This window comes from Neovison vison, chromosome 14 (genome assembly GCF_020171115.1).
Source record: "Neovison vison isolate M4711 chromosome 14, ASM_NN_V1, whole genome shotgun sequence".
In the NCBI taxonomy this organism is placed as follows: domain Eukaryota; kingdom Metazoa; phylum Chordata; class Mammalia; order Carnivora; family Mustelidae; genus Neogale; species Neogale vison.
In genome coordinates, this window is record NC_058104.1 from 32,086,440 (window position 1) to 32,103,794 (window position 17,355).

Below are 17,355 nucleotides of genomic sequence, written 5' to 3' on the forward strand. Positions count from 1 at the left end.
TTATGTCCATCTAGTCCAGTGTGTCATTTAAGGCCTTTATTTCCTTGTTGATCTTTGGCTTGGATGATCTGTCAATTTCAGTGAAGGGAGTGTTAAAGTCCCCTACTATGACTGTATTATTGTCAATGTATTTCTTTGATTTTGTTATTAATTGGTTTATGTAGTTGGCTGCTCCCATGTTAGGGGCATAGATATTTAAAATTGTTAGATCTTCTTGTTGGACAGACCCTTTGAGTATGATATAGTGTCCTTTCTCATCTCTTATTATAGTCTTTAGATTAAAATCGAATTGATCTGATACAAGGATTGCCACCCCAGCTTTCTTTTGATGTCCATTAGCATGGTAAATTGTTTTCCACCCCCTTACTTTAAATCTGGAGACATCTTTGGGTCTAAAATGAGTTTCTTGTAGACAGCATATTGATGTTTTTTTTTTTTTTATCCATTCTGATACCCTTTGTCTTTTGATTGGGGCATTTAACCCATTTACATTCAGGGTAACTATTGAGAGATATGAATTTAGTGCCATTGTATTACCTGTAAGGTGACTGTTACTGTATATTGTCTCTATTCTTTTCTGATCTACTACTTTTAGGCTCTCTCTTTGTGTAGAAGACCCCTTTCAATATTTTCTATAGAGCTCGTTTGGTGTTTGCAAATTCTTTTAGTTTTTGTTTGTTCCGGAAGCTTTTTATCTCTCCTTCTATTTTCTATGATAGCCTAGTTGGATATTGTATTCTTGGCTGCATATTTTTCTCATTTAGTGCTCTGAATATATCATGCCAGTTCTTTCTCGCCTTCCAGGTCTCTGGGGATAAGTCTATTGCCAATCTAATATTTTTATCATTGTATGTTACAGACTAGTTGTCCTGGGCTGCTTTTAGGATTTTCTCTTTGTCGCTAAGACTTGTAAATTTTACTATTAGATGACAGGGTGTGGACCTATTCTCTTTTATTTTGAGGGGTGTTCTCTGTGCCTCCTGGATTTTGATACTTGTTCCCTTTGCCATATTAGGAAAATTCTCTACAATAATTCTTTCCAATATACCTTCTGCTACCCTCTCTCTTTCTTCTTCCGGAATCCCAGTTATTCTAATATTGTTTTGTCTTATGGTATCACTTATCTCTCGAATTCTCCCTTCGCGGTCCAGTAGTTGTTTGTCTCTTTTGCTCAGCTTCTTTATTCTCTGTCATTTGGTCTTCTATATCACTAATTCTCTCTTCTGACTCACTTATCCTAGCAGTAAGAGCCTCCATTTTTTATTGCACCTCATTAATAGCTTTTTTGATTTCAATTTGGTTAGATTTTAGTTCTTTTATTTCTCCAGAAAGGGCTTTTATTTCTCCAGACAGGATTTGTCTAATATCTTCCATGCCTTTTTCGAGCCCGACTAGCACCTTGAGAATCGTCATTCTAAACTCTAGATCTGACATTATTACCCATATCCGTATTGATTAGGTTCTGGTCTTTGGTACTGCCTCTTGTTCTTTTTTTTTTTTTTTTTTTTTTGTGGTGAGTTTTTCCGCCTTGTCCTTTTATCCAGATAAGAATATATGAAGGAGTGAATAAAATACTAAAAGGGTGGCAAAGACCCCAGTAAAATGTGCTTTAACCAAATCAGAGGAGACCCCAAATTGTGGGGGGAAGAAAGGGGCTAAAAAGAAGTTCAGAAAAAAAAATTAAAAAGAGAAAAAAACAAAACAAAGTATAAAAAGGAAAATATGTATATATTAGACTGGTGAATAGGACAAGTTCACTCACTTAATTTTGGGAGTATTTTGGTGTCTTAGAAGAAACTACGTCCCAGAATTTTAAAGAATGAAAAACATATATAAGGGTAGACACAATGAAGGGATGGAATATGAGTATAAAGATGAAAAAAAATTTTTTTATTTCTAAAAAAGGTGTTGATAAGTTGTTTGGGATAATAAAGAAAATGAAAGTGGAGAGAATTTGCTCAGGCTGGAGACTAGAACAAAACCCTGTTCTAGATTTACGGAATATTTTGGTCTATTAGAAGAAGTTGTATCCCAGATATTTTTAGAAGAAAAAACCCTATATGTATATAAAAAATAAAGTTAGATACAATGAAGGATTAAATGTGAGTATAATAATGAAGGTTCAAAAAAGAAATTTTTTTGAAAGGTGTTGTTAAGATAAACTAGTTAAAAAATGTTAAAAGAGAAAAGGGTAAAAGTTAAAAAAATTTAGCAGAAGAAAAAAATAAAATTAAAATAATTAATTAACTTTGCAAGACTAAAGAATGATGGGGAGAAAGCCATGAATTCCATGCTTAACTTTCTCCTCCTCTGGAATTCCACTGTTCTCCTTGGTAAGTGAACTTGGTTGTGGCTGGATTTCTTGCTGATCTTCTTGGGGAGGGGCCTATTGTAATGATTCTCAAATGTCTTTGTCCAGGACAAAACGGTAGCACCCTTACCAGGGGCCAGGCTAAGTAATCCACTCGGGTTCCCTTTTGGGAGGTTTTGTTTCCTGAACACTTTCCATAGAGTTCCAGAGGACAGGAATGATAATGGTGGCCTCCCAATCCCTGGCCTGGAGGAGCAGAGAGCTCAGGCCCCACTCCTCACTCAGTGCATCCTCAGAGAAAAGTACTCAATCACTCCCGTCTCCCTGGCCTCTGGCTGAGTTCTGAGCTCACCCTGGCTGTGACCAAATGTCTCTTGTCTCTGGCACACAGCCCTGCCTGGAGTCTCTGAACCCCGCAGATCCCTGAGCTCTTCCAGGAGAGTCTCCCCATGTCTTTTGGGGTCTCTGCTCACAGAGCAGTGACCTGTGCCACAGATCATGGTAAGGTAATCCCGAGAGGAGAGCTCATTCCTCGGCTCTGTCTCTATAGCCGGCTTCTCTGTGGAGCAGACTTAAAAGTTCTGATTTTGTGCTCCCTTACTCTGCTGCTTGCTGGGAGCTGGCCGCTCCCCCAGTCTTGTCTCTTCCCGTTGCTTTGGATTCACTTCTCTGCTGATCCTACCTTTCAGAAAGTGGTCGATTTTCTGTTTCTAGAATTGCTGCTCTTCTTCTCTTCGATCTCCTGTTGGATTTGTAGGTGTTTGGGATGGCTTGATAAGCTATCTAGCTGATCTGCTACCTGATGTCCTCTCAGCTACTTCTCCACTATCTTGACTCCTCCTGAATTATAACTTCTTTTTTTTTTTTTTTTTTAAGATTTTACTTATTTATTTTACAGAGAGAACGAGCACAGGCAGATATAGTGGCAGGCAGAGGCAGAGGTAGAAGCAGGCTCCCCGCTGAGCAGAGAGCCCAATGTGGCACTCGATCCCAGGAGGCTGGGATCATGACCTGAGCCGAAGGCAGCTGCTTAACCCACTGAGCCACCCAGGCATCCCTGAATTATAACTTCTTAAAACAAGTATTCACTAGAAGCTTTTATTTATTATGTTTATTTTTATTTTATTTTTTTAAAAGATTTTATTTATTGATTTGACAGAGAGAGAGAGAGAGATCCCAAGCAGACAGAGAAGCAGGCAGAGAGAGAGGGGCAATCAGGCTCCCTGCTGAGCAGAGAGCCCGAAGTAGGGCTTAATCCCAGAACCCTGAGATCATGACCTGAGCCAAAGGCAGAGGCTTAACCCACTGTGCCACCCGGGTGCCCCTATTATGTTTTAAAGATTTTATTTATTTAAGAGAGAGTGTGCATGTACAAGTGGGAGGGGCAGAAGGAGAAGCAGACTCCCAGGACCTGGGCATCAGGTTTTTAGCCAAAGACAGACACTTAACTAACTGAACCACCCAGATGCCCCTACAAGCTTTTTATATACCAATTCAAGTTCAGATGATACAGTATCTAAGTAGCATAGTATAGTGTATCTACTATTAATATAATTGTGATAAGAAAGCTGGTGTTGGGTAAGACACTGATAATGGCATTTGATAACTTGGTTTAGTCAGTATGTAGTAATAATGTCTGTTAAAATCTGTGGCAGAGGGGACCCCTGGGTGGCTCAGTCAGTTAAGTGTCTTCCCAGGGTCCTGGGTTCGACTCCTGCATTAGGCTCCCTGCTTGGTGGGGAGCCTGCTGCTCCCTCTCCCTCTGCCTGCTGCTCTGCCTACTTGTGCTCTCTTTCTGTCAAATAAATAAATAAAATCTTTAAAAAAATCTGTGGCAAAGAATTCTTGAGGATTATGTAGTACTTTACTTTTAGCACAATGGAAGGGCCCCAATAGACACACACACACACTTGATTTTGAAAAATTTCAAACCTATGGAGAAAATGCAAATATGCTGCAATTTACCAAATAACATTTGCCACACTTACTTTTTTATCAGCCCTCTATATACACACACATTTACATGCACACATGTAATATGTATGTTAGTATGTGAAACTAAAAGGATATATATAAAATTGCTGGATTTTTTTTTCCTCATCCATTGAGAATAAGTTGCATTCATCATGACATATCACCTTCAAACACTATATATATCTCCTAATAAGGATATTGTCCAATATAACCTTTACAATTATTATACCCAAGAATTTTAAAATTGATACAATGATGTTATCTAATATATGGTCAATATCTATATTTCCCTAATGAGGTTCTTTAGAGAAGAACCTTCTTTTCTTTTTTGTAATCCAGAATCCAGTTATTGATTTTTTAAAAAGATTTTACTTATTTGTTTACTCATTATTTATTTAGAGAGTGTGTGTGAGTGTAGTTGGGGGAGGAGCAGAAGAAAAGAGAATCTCAAGCAGACTCCACTCCTCAAGCACAGAGCCTGTCTTGGGGCCTGATCCCAGAACCATAAGATAGTGACCTGAGCTGAAACCAAGAGTTGGATACCCACCCAACAGCCACCCAGGCTCTTCCCTGTTGGAGATTTTTAAAATTCACTGGGCTTGGCAAACTTTTCTGTGAAGGGCCAGACAGTAAATATATTAGGTTTTATGGGCTATGTGGGTTTCTATTAAATATTCTTTTTTTTTCTTTAGGAGCCCTTTAGAGATGTTAAAAACATCCAAAGCTCCCAGGCCCATACCAAAGCAGACTGGGGTAGATTTGACCTGAACAGGACCGTAATTTGCTGACCTCTGGCTTAGAATGCTTTCTTAGATTGCTTTTGTTGTTTTTTCTTTAATGACATTGATATTTTTAAAAGACTTGGCCAGTTATTTTGCAGAAGTCTTAATTTGTATTTGCTTGTTTCTTTACATTTAGTTCAGTTTGGTCATTTGTGTTGAAAATATTACATCTTTCTTAGAAGATCCTCTTAGTGAATCACTTTTGAAACCTTATTACCTGTTTGTTCCTCAACTCGTGGTATCACTCTTGCTCATTTTAGAGTAAGATAGATTTCCACCAGTTTCCATTATCAAGGCAGTTTTCCTTCTTGTAGTTAATAAGGAATCTGTAATTTTAAGTTAGAGCACTTTCAGCACTCTAGAAGCTTCTTTTGTGCCAAAGTTGCAGTTAAGACTCCCCCAAATTTAACTACTATTTTGACTTCTAAGACCATAGATTAGTTTTGCCTGCTTCTCACCTTACATAAATGAAGATACTCGCTATGTCCCATTATGGCATTCTCTGTTATATATGGTATGATATAGTTTTAGTGTGTGTGCTTTCACATAGCAGCACATTTGTAAGAGTCATCCAAATTGTGTGAGATCATAAATCACTAATTTTCTTGATAGAATCCCATTATGTTAATATTATACAACCTATTTATCTGTTTATTATTGATGGACATTTGAGTAGATTCCACATTTTAACCATTATGAGTAGTGCTTTATGAACATAACAAAAGGTTAAGAGCCTTTTGATGAACATAAAATACATATATACACTTTTTTTTGGTATATAGCTAGGAGTGAAATTGTTGGGTCATGGGGGATATAACATACAGAAATGTATTAGAGTTTCAGTTCCATATCTTCACCAACACTTGATATGTTATATCTTTTGATAGGAAGTAACTAATAAAGCTATTCTTCTCTGTTCCCTGTCTCTGGAGAAAATTTTTCTATTTCCCCATTGAGCAACATATTTATTATATGTTACTTGTAGATGTTCTTTATCAGGTTTAGAAAGCTTCCTTCTATTCCTTGTTTGCCAAGATTTTAAAAAAATCATTAATTAGTATTAAATTTTGTCAAATGCCTTTTCTGTGTTTCTTGAGATGGTCATGTGACTTTTCTTATTTTTGTTAATGTAATTATTTTTCAACTATTGAATCATTCATCCATTTACTTGTGTTTATTTTATGAATTTTATTTGCTAATATTTTGTTAAGAAATTTTACATGCATGTTTAAGACATCAGTCTATTTTTTAAAGTTTTACTTATTTATTTGAGAGAGAGAGCATGTAGGGTGAGGGTCAGAGAGAGAAGGAGACTCGCCAAGCAGGGAGCCTGATGTGGAACTCCATCCTGGGACTCCGGAATAACGACCTGAGCCAAGGGGAGATGCTTAACTAACTGAGCCCCAAGACATTAGTCTATTTTGTGTTCTTTGTTACATGAGTTATTGAGTATATTTCCTCCACACCCAGTGTGGAGCACATGCAAGACTTGAACTCATAACCCTGAGATCAAGAATCAGACGCTTAACCAGCTGAGCACAGAGATGCCCTAAAAGCTCATCTTTTAATACACTTTGTTATTCACCCATTGTGTTTCCATATAAATTTTAGAATTGGCTTGTAATTTTTCATAAAAATTGTTCGGATTTTTGGGGGAAATGTTTTTTTTTTTTACTTATATTTACCAGTTTTATTTTTATATTACTTATGATTGACAAAAACTGTATATATTTAGGTCATATAATAGGATGTTTTGGTATACATATACCTTTAGTGTCACAATCAAGCTAATTAACATATCCATCAGCTCACATATTTACCTTTTTTTGTGGTGAGACTTCTTGAGATTTAGAAGATTGATATTTTATTATGTTTTGTTTTGTTTTATTTAAATCCAAGTTAGTTAACAGATTGTTTGGATTTTTACTTGAATTACATTGACTTTATATGTCAATTTTTATAGAAGAGACATCTTTATGGTATGGATCTTTGCACATGTTATATAACTTTATTTTAAAAATCTTATTTCTCCATAATTATATTTTCTTATAGAGGGGGCTATCAAAGACTTTAATAAACTGTTAACATTGGAAATATTTTAGTTCTTAAGAAAAAACTTTAGTCATTTAAGTTACCTATATGTGTGTGGTTGTGTGTGTTTTGTTTTTAGAGTGTGTTTTTTAAAATTTCATACAGATTTATTTATGAATAAGAAAAGTGCTACTTTTATTAATTTTTTATTTTTTAAAAATTTTATTTTTAAATTTATAATTTAAATTCACAATTGTTTTTTAGAATACAATTTATTCTACAATTACTTTTCAAAATAAACCTTCTACAGAAATAATTTTGTCACTAATTTCCTCTCAAAATTTTTTTTCAATTTATTTATTTTCAGAAAAACATTATTCATTATTTTTTCACCACACCCAGTGCTCCATGCAAGCCGTGCCCTCTATAATACCCACCACCTGGTACCCCAACCTCCCACCCCCCCGCCACTTCAAACCCCTCAGACTGTTCAAATTTTTTTTTAATCACTAGATTTCAAAATACAATTGAAAAACTCCCCTTGTCACAGTTTACCTTAATATACAGTTATTGTAATGATTAAATATTGTTTATAATGTGTTCCAACTTTTATAAAACACAAGAATTTTGGTGTAGCCCAGATATCCATTAGGTCATCTTGATATTGTTTTTTTTTTTTTCCCAATTTATTTATTTTCAGAAAAACAGTATTCATTTTTTTTTTCACCACACCCAGTGCTCCATGCAAGCTGTGCCCTCTATAATACCCACCACCTGGTACCCCAACCTCCCACCCCCCCGCCACTTCAAACCCCTCAGACTGTTTTTCAGAGTCCATAGTCTCTCATGGTTCACCTCCCCTTCCAATTGATATTGTTTTAAAACGAGTAATAATGTTTTAATTGAGTAATAATGTTTTAAAATGTATTGTGTTATGACAATTATGGTATTCATGGTACAGATAGGGATAATCATTAGACATTTTCCATTTATGTGATGACTTACTGAGATTTTTTTCTCTACAGTTCGAGGCTTTTCTTCAGAAGCACAGTTTGAGAAGTATGTTCAGTATGAAAAGAAGCCTACGGTTCGTGTGGCGGCTGCTGTTGTATTTGAACATGACTTCAAAAATAGCGATGACCGTTTGCCACTTCAGGTAAGAAATTTTTGTCTAAAGAATTTATAATTAAATGTTAGGTTTCAGAGGTTTAATGAGATACAGTTAACCTCCCCATTTTATAAATGGGAAAAATTTTAAGTTGCCCAAGATCTTAACTTCTAGTAGATAACAAAACCAGGATTTGAATCCTGTGCCAATTTATTTTATTATATTTTACTTTTTAAAATATTTATATATTTGTCAGAGAGTGCATAAGCCGAGGGAGTGACAAGCAGAGGGAGAGGGAGAAGTAGGCTCCACTGAGCAAGGCACCCAATGTAGGGCTGGATCCCAGGACACTGGGATTATGACTTGAGCCCAAGGGAGCTGCTTAACCCACTGAGCCACCCAGGTGTTTCTGTGCCAACTTATTTTAATACCTGTTGTTTTTACTGTGAGGAGAAAACTGTTACCTGCTACCTTATGGTCTTAAATTCCGAAGATAGAGTAATAGGAGCTTTAGTAAGGATATTCACTTTACAAGTCTCCCTGGCCAGGCAGATCCTTCCAGTATTGCTGATGGTGGTTAAGAAAATAACAATGTAGCTAGGTAAAAAAGATGGGTAGCAATGTCCGTTCCCTGTTCAAATGCCTTCTGGAATTTCACATAGTGCATATCTGTAATATGATATTTAAACTCCTTAATGAGCTAATTTTAAGTGTAATTGGCATTCTAACTTTGTATATGAAGTGACTTTCATAACAAAGCTATTATTATATGAAAGTTAAAAGTCAAAGTAAAAACAAGAACTGAACACTTCACTCATATCTGGGTGTCTTTTAAGCTGAGGTAGCTCCCTTTCCTAGGACTGTGAACTCCAGAAGGCATTTTTATGTCCTCTTAGAACAATCCACTTGCTTCTTGTTTTGCTTTGGTGAATGCCCCCTGTTTTTTACTTTGTATAAAGTTTTAATGTATTTGTTTTAGGTCTCCAAAGAGGTAATTGCTTTAACTTTCAGAATTCTTGATTATCACTGGTCGTGTGAATGGAAGGTTCTGTAATCCCACCAGTAACTGGTCTGGAGGTCCTTGAAATGTTAAAGTTTGGCCATTTAAAAAAAAAAAAGCATATGCATATATACCAGCAGAGATTCCAGCATGAAAGACTTATTTCTTTTGAGTAAATTACCTAATTTCTAAATCTCTAGTGTCAGCTTTTAGGGTTTTCCAATTTGCATCAGAATTAGGACAGACCCCAGGAAAGACTCTGATAACATCCCTTAAGGAGAGAAAATGGATAGTGTTCGAACTTTGGTAACTTGGTGTATCTCTTTACTACAAGTTAGAGATGAGCCAGCCAGGGTTGAGGGAAATGCTTAAACTATAGTATTTATGCACAGAGCTAAATCCTGTTTAGGATACAAGTGTTTGCTAATGGAAGGAAGGAAAGAGAAAGGAAAATCACTGGTAGGACAGTAGGTAGCCTTTCTTTCTGTTCTGTCCTCTCTTCACTTTTCCTAGCTTTGCCTACTTTACACTAATTATAGCATCAGAAGTATATGCTGATGGTGATACAGGTTCATTGGTATATGTAGAACTTCTGGTTCAAATTTCAAATAACTTTGGTGTGGTACAAGCTTCAATTTTGTTGATGTTTCACTGTGTCTAGCATTTAGAATGGATACCTGACAAGATTTTTCCCCAGGTTATTTCCCTAGGTGTCTGTTCTCTTTTTCCACAGTTTATCAACAAGATGTCTTATCTGTTTTCTGAGTTTGTGGCCACCTCTACCCTCCCTGCCCCTGAAAACCAACTCTTCTGTAACTTAGCTGATTTTCCTGGTCAAGACCTCTCTCTACTATAGATACCACAACGATACACCAAGAACACAGAAAAGACCATGTCATTGTGCTGTGTAAAACACTCCAGGGGTTCTTCATGAACTACAGAAGGTCTTTTGTGTGGAATTCAAGGTCATTAGTAACCTGTTTTCTGAATAACCCTTCATCCTCATGTTGCCTCTTCTTTCTTTGAACTTCATGCTTTAGCAATATTGAACCAGTAGTAATTGTTTATATATATTATGTGGTCTATTGCTTCTCTACCTTTGATCACATTATCCTCTTTCCTTTTGATGCTCTGCCTGTCCCTCTTTTTCTGGAGTAACTCTTAGTATTAATTTCTATAAAACCCGTGCTGTAAGTATCTATCCAAATTCTCCCCTTCCCTCTTCTGTGCTTCCTGAATACTTGGTCACTTCCTTGAGCTAAAGAATTGTGTATTAATAGTATGTAGCTACTTAAAATGTTGCTTTTGAATTACTGAATTGTGTGAATGTTTGCCTAGACTTGGTGCACTTGCCAGTTCCTTCTCAGGCTATTGACTTCTTTCTCTGTTCAGCCTCTACTGGCTTTTGGCAACTGTAGGTTCTTGCTTTGTTAGGCTACTCAGATCTACCATAATTTACCCTGAGGTTGGCTCAGCTCTCTAGATAAATCATTTTCTTTTCATGTAATTTATAAAATATATAGCATTCTACATTTTAATTTTATTAACCCTACTTTCATTATATCTGGGCTTTTTCCTTTTCTGTTAGTCACTTTTTAAAGGGGGAGATAATCACTATATCTGGGCTTTTTCCTTTTCTGTTGGTCACTTTTTAAAGGGGGAGATAATCTTTATCATAGTTGGCTAACATAATAAGAAAGAAAATAAATAGAATTGTTGAAGGAGTTAGGCAAGCCAGTTGTGGATATAGAAAAATAACATTGGTAATCATCAAGGTACCACTGTTGGAATCGATTCTCTAATTTCCCTTTCTATATTTTCATTGTTAGTGGATAAGAATGCAACTGATTTCTGTGCTTTGATTTTGTATCCTGCCAACATTACTGAATTGCTGTATGAGTTTTAGTAGTTTGGGGGTGGAGTCTTTTGGGTTTTCCATATAAAGAATCATGTCAGAGGAGGAGTCAAGATGGCGGAGAAGTAGCAGGCTGAGACTACTTCAGCTAGCAGGAGATCAGCTAGAGAGCTTATCTAAAGATTGCAAACACCGGCAAATCCATTGGCAGATCGAAGAGAAGAAGAACAGCAATTCTAGAAACAGAAAAACAACGACTTTCTGAAAGGTAGGATTGGCGGAGAAGTGAATCCAAAGTGACGGGAAGATAGACCCCGGGGGGAGGGGCCGGCTCCCGGCAAGCGGCGGAGCAATGGAGGACAAAATCAGGACTTTTAAAAGTCGGTTCCGCTGAGGGACATCGCTCCAGAGGCTAAACTGGGACGAAGCCCACGTGGGGTCGGCGTGGCCTCAGGTCTCGCAGGGTCACAGAAGAATCGGGGGTGTCTGAGTGTTGCAGAGCTTGTGGATATTGGAACAGGAAAGCTGGCCACAGAGACAGAGCTGACAGTAAGCTCACAGCTTGGTGTTGCCTTGAACTGGTCGCAGGCTCGGTGAGCTCGGAGCGCGGCCGGAGGTTAGGCAGACGGGAGTTACTAGGAGCTGTTCGCTGAGGGCGCACTGGGGAGCGGGGCCCTGGGCTCTCGGCTCCTCCGGGCCGGAGACCAGGAGGCCACCATTTGTATTCCCGTCCTCTGGAACTCTACGGAAAGCGCTCAGGGAACAAAAGCTCCTGAAAGCAAAGCCAAGCAGATCACTCAGCCCGGCCCCTGGTAAGGGTGGTGCAATTCTGCCTGGGGCAAAGACACTTGAGAATCCTACAACAGGCCCCTCCCCCAGAAGATCAACAAGAAATCCAGGCAAGACCAAGTTCACCTACCAAGGAGTGCAGTTTCAATACCAAGGAGAGCAGCAGAATTCCAGAGGAGGAGAAAACAAACCACGGAACTCATGGCTTTCTCCCTGTGATTTTTTAGTCTTGCAGTTAATTTAATTTTTTTTCTTTTTCATTTTTTTTCTCTTCTTCTGAAAAAAAAAATTTTTAACTTTTACCCTTTTCTTTTTCAACGTTTTTTAACTAGTTTATCTAATATATATATATATTTTTCTTTTTTATACTTTTCTTTATTCGTTTTCTTTTTTTAATTCTGTTTTTTCTTTCTTTATTTTTGAGCCTCTTTTTATGCCCAAATCAGAAGAGATCCCAATCTCTTCAATCTCTTTTTTTAATTCTTTTTTTTCTTTTTTAAATTCTTGATTGAATTTTTAATTCAATCTCTTTTTTAAATTATATTTTTTCTTTATTTCTTTTAGAACCTCTTTTTATCCCCAAATCAGAAGAGATCCCGATCAGAAGAGATTGGGAGATCCCAATCAGAGGAGATCCCAATCAGAGGAGATCCCTCACCCAATCATGAGGGGATTCTCCCCCCTCACGATTTGGGATATCTTCTGATTTGGTTAAAGCATATTTTCCTGGGATTGTTGCCACCCTTTTAGTATTTTACTTGCTCCTTCATATACTCTTAGCTGGACAAAATGACAAGGCGGAAAAATTCACAACAAAAAAAAAGAAAAAGAGGCAATACCGAAGGCTAGGGACCTAATCAATACAGACATTGGTAATATGTCAGATCTAGAGTTCAAAATGACAGTTCTCAAGGTTCTAGCCGGGCTTGAAAAAGGCATGGAAGATATTAGAGAAACCCTCTCCAGAGATATAAAAGCCCTTTCTGGAGAAATAAAAGAACTAAAATCTAACCAAGTTGAAATAAAAAAAGCTTTTAATGAGGTTCAATCAAAAATGGAGGCTCTCACTGCTAGGATAAATGAGGCAGAAGAAAGAATTAGCGATATAGAAGACCAAATGACAGAGAATAAAGAAGCTGAGCAAAAGAGGGACAAACAGCTACTGGACCATGAGGGGAGAATTCGAGAGATAAGTGACACCATAAGACGAAACAACATTAGAATAATTGGGATTCCAGAAGAAGAAGAAAGAGGGGAGCAGAAGGTATACTGGAGAGAATTATTGGGGAGAATTTCCCCAATATGGCAAAGGGAACGAGCATCAAAATTCAGGAGGTTCAGAGAACGCCCCTCAAAATCAATAAGAACAGGCCCACACCCCGTCACCTAATAGTAAAATTTACAAGCCTTAGTGACAAAGAGAAAATCCTGAAAGCAGCCTGGGAAAAGGAGTCTGTAACATACAATGGTAAAAGTATTAGATTGGCAGCTGATTTATCCACAGAGACCTGGCAGGCCAGAAAGAGCTGGCATGATATTTTCCGAGCACGAAACGAGAAAAACATGCAGCCAAGAATACTATATCCAGCTAGGCTATCATTGAAAACAGAAGAAGAGATTAAAAGCTTCCAGGACAAACAAAAACTGAAAGAATTTGCAAACACCAAACCAGCTCTACAGGAAATACTGAAAGGGGTCCTCTAAGCAAAGAGAGAGCCTACAAGTGGTAGATCAGAAAGGAACAGAGACAATATACAGTAACAGTCACCTTACAGGTAATACCATGGCACTAAAATCATATCTCTCAATAGTTACCCTGAATGTTAATGGGCTAAATGCCCCAATCAAAAGACACAGGGTATCAGAATGGATAAAAAAACAAAACTCATCTATATGTTGCCTCCAAGAAACTCATTTTAAGCCCGAAGACACCTCCAGATTTAAAGTGAGGGGGTGGAAAAGAATTTACCATGCTAATGGACATCAGAAAAAAGCAGGAATGGCAATCCTTATATCAGATCAATTAGATTTTAAGCCAAAGACTATAATAAGAGATGAGGAAGGACACTATATCACACTCAAAAGGTCTGTCCAACAAGAAGATATAACAATTTTAAATATCTATACCCTCAACATGGGAACAGCCAACTATATAAACCAATTAATAACAAAATCAAAGAAACACATCAACAATAATACAATAATAGTAGGGGACTTTAACACTCCCCTCACTGAAATGCACAGATCATACAAGCAAAAGATCAACAGGGAAATAAAGGCCTTAAATGATACACTGGATGAGATGGACATCACAGATATATTCAGAACATTTCATCCCAAAGCAACAGAATACACATTCTTCTCTAGTGCACATGGAACATTCTCCAGAATAGATCACATCCTCGGTCCTAAATCAGGACTCAACCGGTATCAACAGATTGGGATCATTCCCTGCATATTTTCAGACCACAATGCTCTGAGCTAGAACTCAACCACAAGAGGAAGTTTGGAAAGACCCCAAATACATGGAGACTAAACAGAATCCTTCTAAAGAATGAATGGGTCAACCAGGAAATTAAAGAAGAATTGAAAAAAATCATGGAAACAAATGATAATGAAAATACAACGGTTCAAAATCTGTGGGACACAACAAAGGCAGTCCTGAGAGGAAAATATATAGCAGTACAAGCTTTTCTCAAGAAACAAGAAAGGTCTCAGGTACACAACCTAACCCTACACCTAAAGGAGCTGGAGAAAGAACAAGAAAGAAACCCTAAACCCAGCAGGAGAGGAGAAATCATAAAGATCAGAGCAGAAATTAATGAAATAGAAACCAAAAAAAAACAATAGAACAAATCAATGAAAATAGGAGCTGGTTCTTTGAAAAAATTAATAAAATTGATAAACCCCTGGCCAGACTTATCAAAAAGAAAAGAGAAAGGACCCAAATTAATAAAATCATGAATGAAAGAGGAGAGATCACAATTAACACAAAAGAAATACAAACAATTATAAGAATATATTATGAGCAACTATGGACTCTGAAAAACAGTCTGAGGGGTTTGAAGTGGCGGGGGGGTGGGAGGTTGGGGTACCAGGTGGTGGGTATTATAGAGGGCACGGCTTGCATGGAGCACTGGGTGTGGTGAAAAAATAATGAATACTGTTTTTCTGAAAATAAATAAATTGGAAAAAAAAAGAATATATTATGAGCAACTCTACGCCAACAAATTTGACAATCTGGAAGAAATGGATGCATTCCTAGAAACATATAAACTACCAAAATTGAACCAGTAAGAAATAGAAAGCCTGAACAGACCCATAACCAGTAAGGAGATTGAAACAGTCATTAAAAATCTCCAAACAAACAAAAGCCCAGGGCCAGATGGCTTCCCGGGGGAATTCTACCAAACATTTAAAGAAGAACTAATTCCTATTCTCCTGAAACTGTTCCAAAAAATAGAAATGGAAGGAAAACTCCCAAACTCATTTTATGAGGCCAGCATCACCTTGATCCCAAAACCAGACAAGGATCCCATCAAAAAGAGAGCTATAGACCAATATCCTTGATGAACACAGATGCGAAAATTCTCACCAAAATACTAGCCAATAGGATTCAACAGTACATTCAAAGGATTATTCACCACGACCAAGTGGGATTTATCCCAGGGCTGCAAGGTTGGTTCAACATCCACAAATCAGTCAATGTGATACAACACATCAATAAAAGAAAGAACAAGAACCATATGATACTCTCAATAGATGCTGAAAAAGCATTTGACAAAGTACAGCATCCCTTCCTGATCAAAACTCTTCAAAGTGTAGGGATAGAGGGCACATACCTCAATATCATCAAAGCCATCTATGAAAAACCCACCGCAAATATCATTCTCAATGGAGAAAAACTGAAAACTTTTCCGCTAAGGTCAGGAACACAGCAGGGATGTCCATTATCACCACTGCTATTCAACATAGTACTAGAAGTCCTAGTCTCAGCAATCAGACAACAAAAGGAAATTAAAGGCATCCAAATCGGCAAAGAAGAAGTCAAATTATCACTCTTCGCAGATGATATGATACTCTATGTGGAAAACCCAAAAGACTCCACTCCAAAACTGCTAGAACTTGTACAGGAATTCAGTAAAGTGTCAGGATATAAGATCAATGCACAGAAATCAGTTGCATTTCTCTACACCAACAACAAGACAGAAGAAAGAGAAATTAAGGAGTCAATCCCATTTACAATTGCACCCCAAATCACAAGATACCTAGTAATAAACCTAACCAAAGAGGCTAAGAATCTATACTCAGAAAACTATAAAGTACTCATGAAAGAAATTGAGGAAGACACAAAGAAATGGAAAAATGTTCCATGCTCCTGGATTGGAAGAATAAATATTGTGAAAATGTCTATGCTACCTAAAGCAATCTACACATTTAATGCAATTCCTATCAAAGTACCATCCATCTTTTTCAAAGAAATGGAACGAATAATTTTAAAATTTATATGGAACCAGAAAAGACCTCGAATAGCCAAAGGGATATTGAAAAAGAAAGCCAAAGTTGGTGGCATCACAATTCTGGACTTCAAGCTCTATTACAAAGCTGTCATCATCAAGACAGCATGGTACTGGCATAAAAACAGACACATAGATCAATGGAACAGAATAGAGAGCCCAGAAATAGACCCTCAACTCTATGGTCAACTAATCTTCGACAAAGCAGGAAAGAATGTCCAATGGAAAAAAGACAGCCTCTTTAATAAATGGTGTTGGGAAAATTGGACAGCCACGTGCAGAAAAATGAAATTGGACTATTTCCTTACACCACGCACAAAAATAGACTCAAAATGGATGAAGGACCTCAATGTGAGAAAGGAATCCATCAAAATCCTTGAGGAGAACACAGGCAGCAACTTCTTCAACCTCAGCCGCAGCAACATCTTCCTAGGAACATCGCCAAAGGCAAGGGGAACAAAGGCAAAAATGAACTATTGGGATTCCATCAAGAACAAAAGCTTTTGCACAGCAAAGGAAACAGTTAACAAAACCAAAAGACAACTGACAGAATGGGAGAAGATATTTGCAAACGACATATCAGTTAAAGGACTAGTGTCCAAAATCTATAAAGAACTTAACAAACTCAACACCCAAAGAACAAATAATCCAATCAAGAAATGGGCAGAGGACATGAACAGACGTTTCTGCAAAGAAGACATCCAGATGGTCAACAGACACATGAAAAAGTGCTCCATATCACTCGGCATCAGGGAAATACAAATCAAAACCACAGTGAGATATCACCTCACACCAGTCAGAATGGCTAAAATCAACAAGTCAGGAAATGACAGATGCTGGCGAGGATGCGGAGAAAGGGGAACCCTCCTACACTGTTGGTGGGAATGCAAGCTGGTGCAACCACTCTGGAAAACAGCATGGAGGTTCCTCAAAATGTTGAAAATAGAACTGCCCTATGACCCAGCAATTGCACTACTGGGAATTTACC

General features: G+C 37.5%; 1 protein-coding gene across 1 annotated transcript in view; it reads left to right on the top strand.

Moving 5' to 3' along the window:
• Positions 1–17,355, top strand: part of LOC122895416 (phospholipid-transporting ATPase ABCA3-like) — a 177,751-nt gene that overhangs the window by 10,617 nt on the left and 149,779 nt on the right. Inside the window, exon 3 of the mRNA XM_044232803.1 lies at positions 8,124–8,254. Coding sequence (XP_044088738.1) covers positions 8,124–8,254 — 131 coding nt within the window. The remainder of the gene's footprint in view (positions 1–8,123; positions 8,255–17,355) is intronic.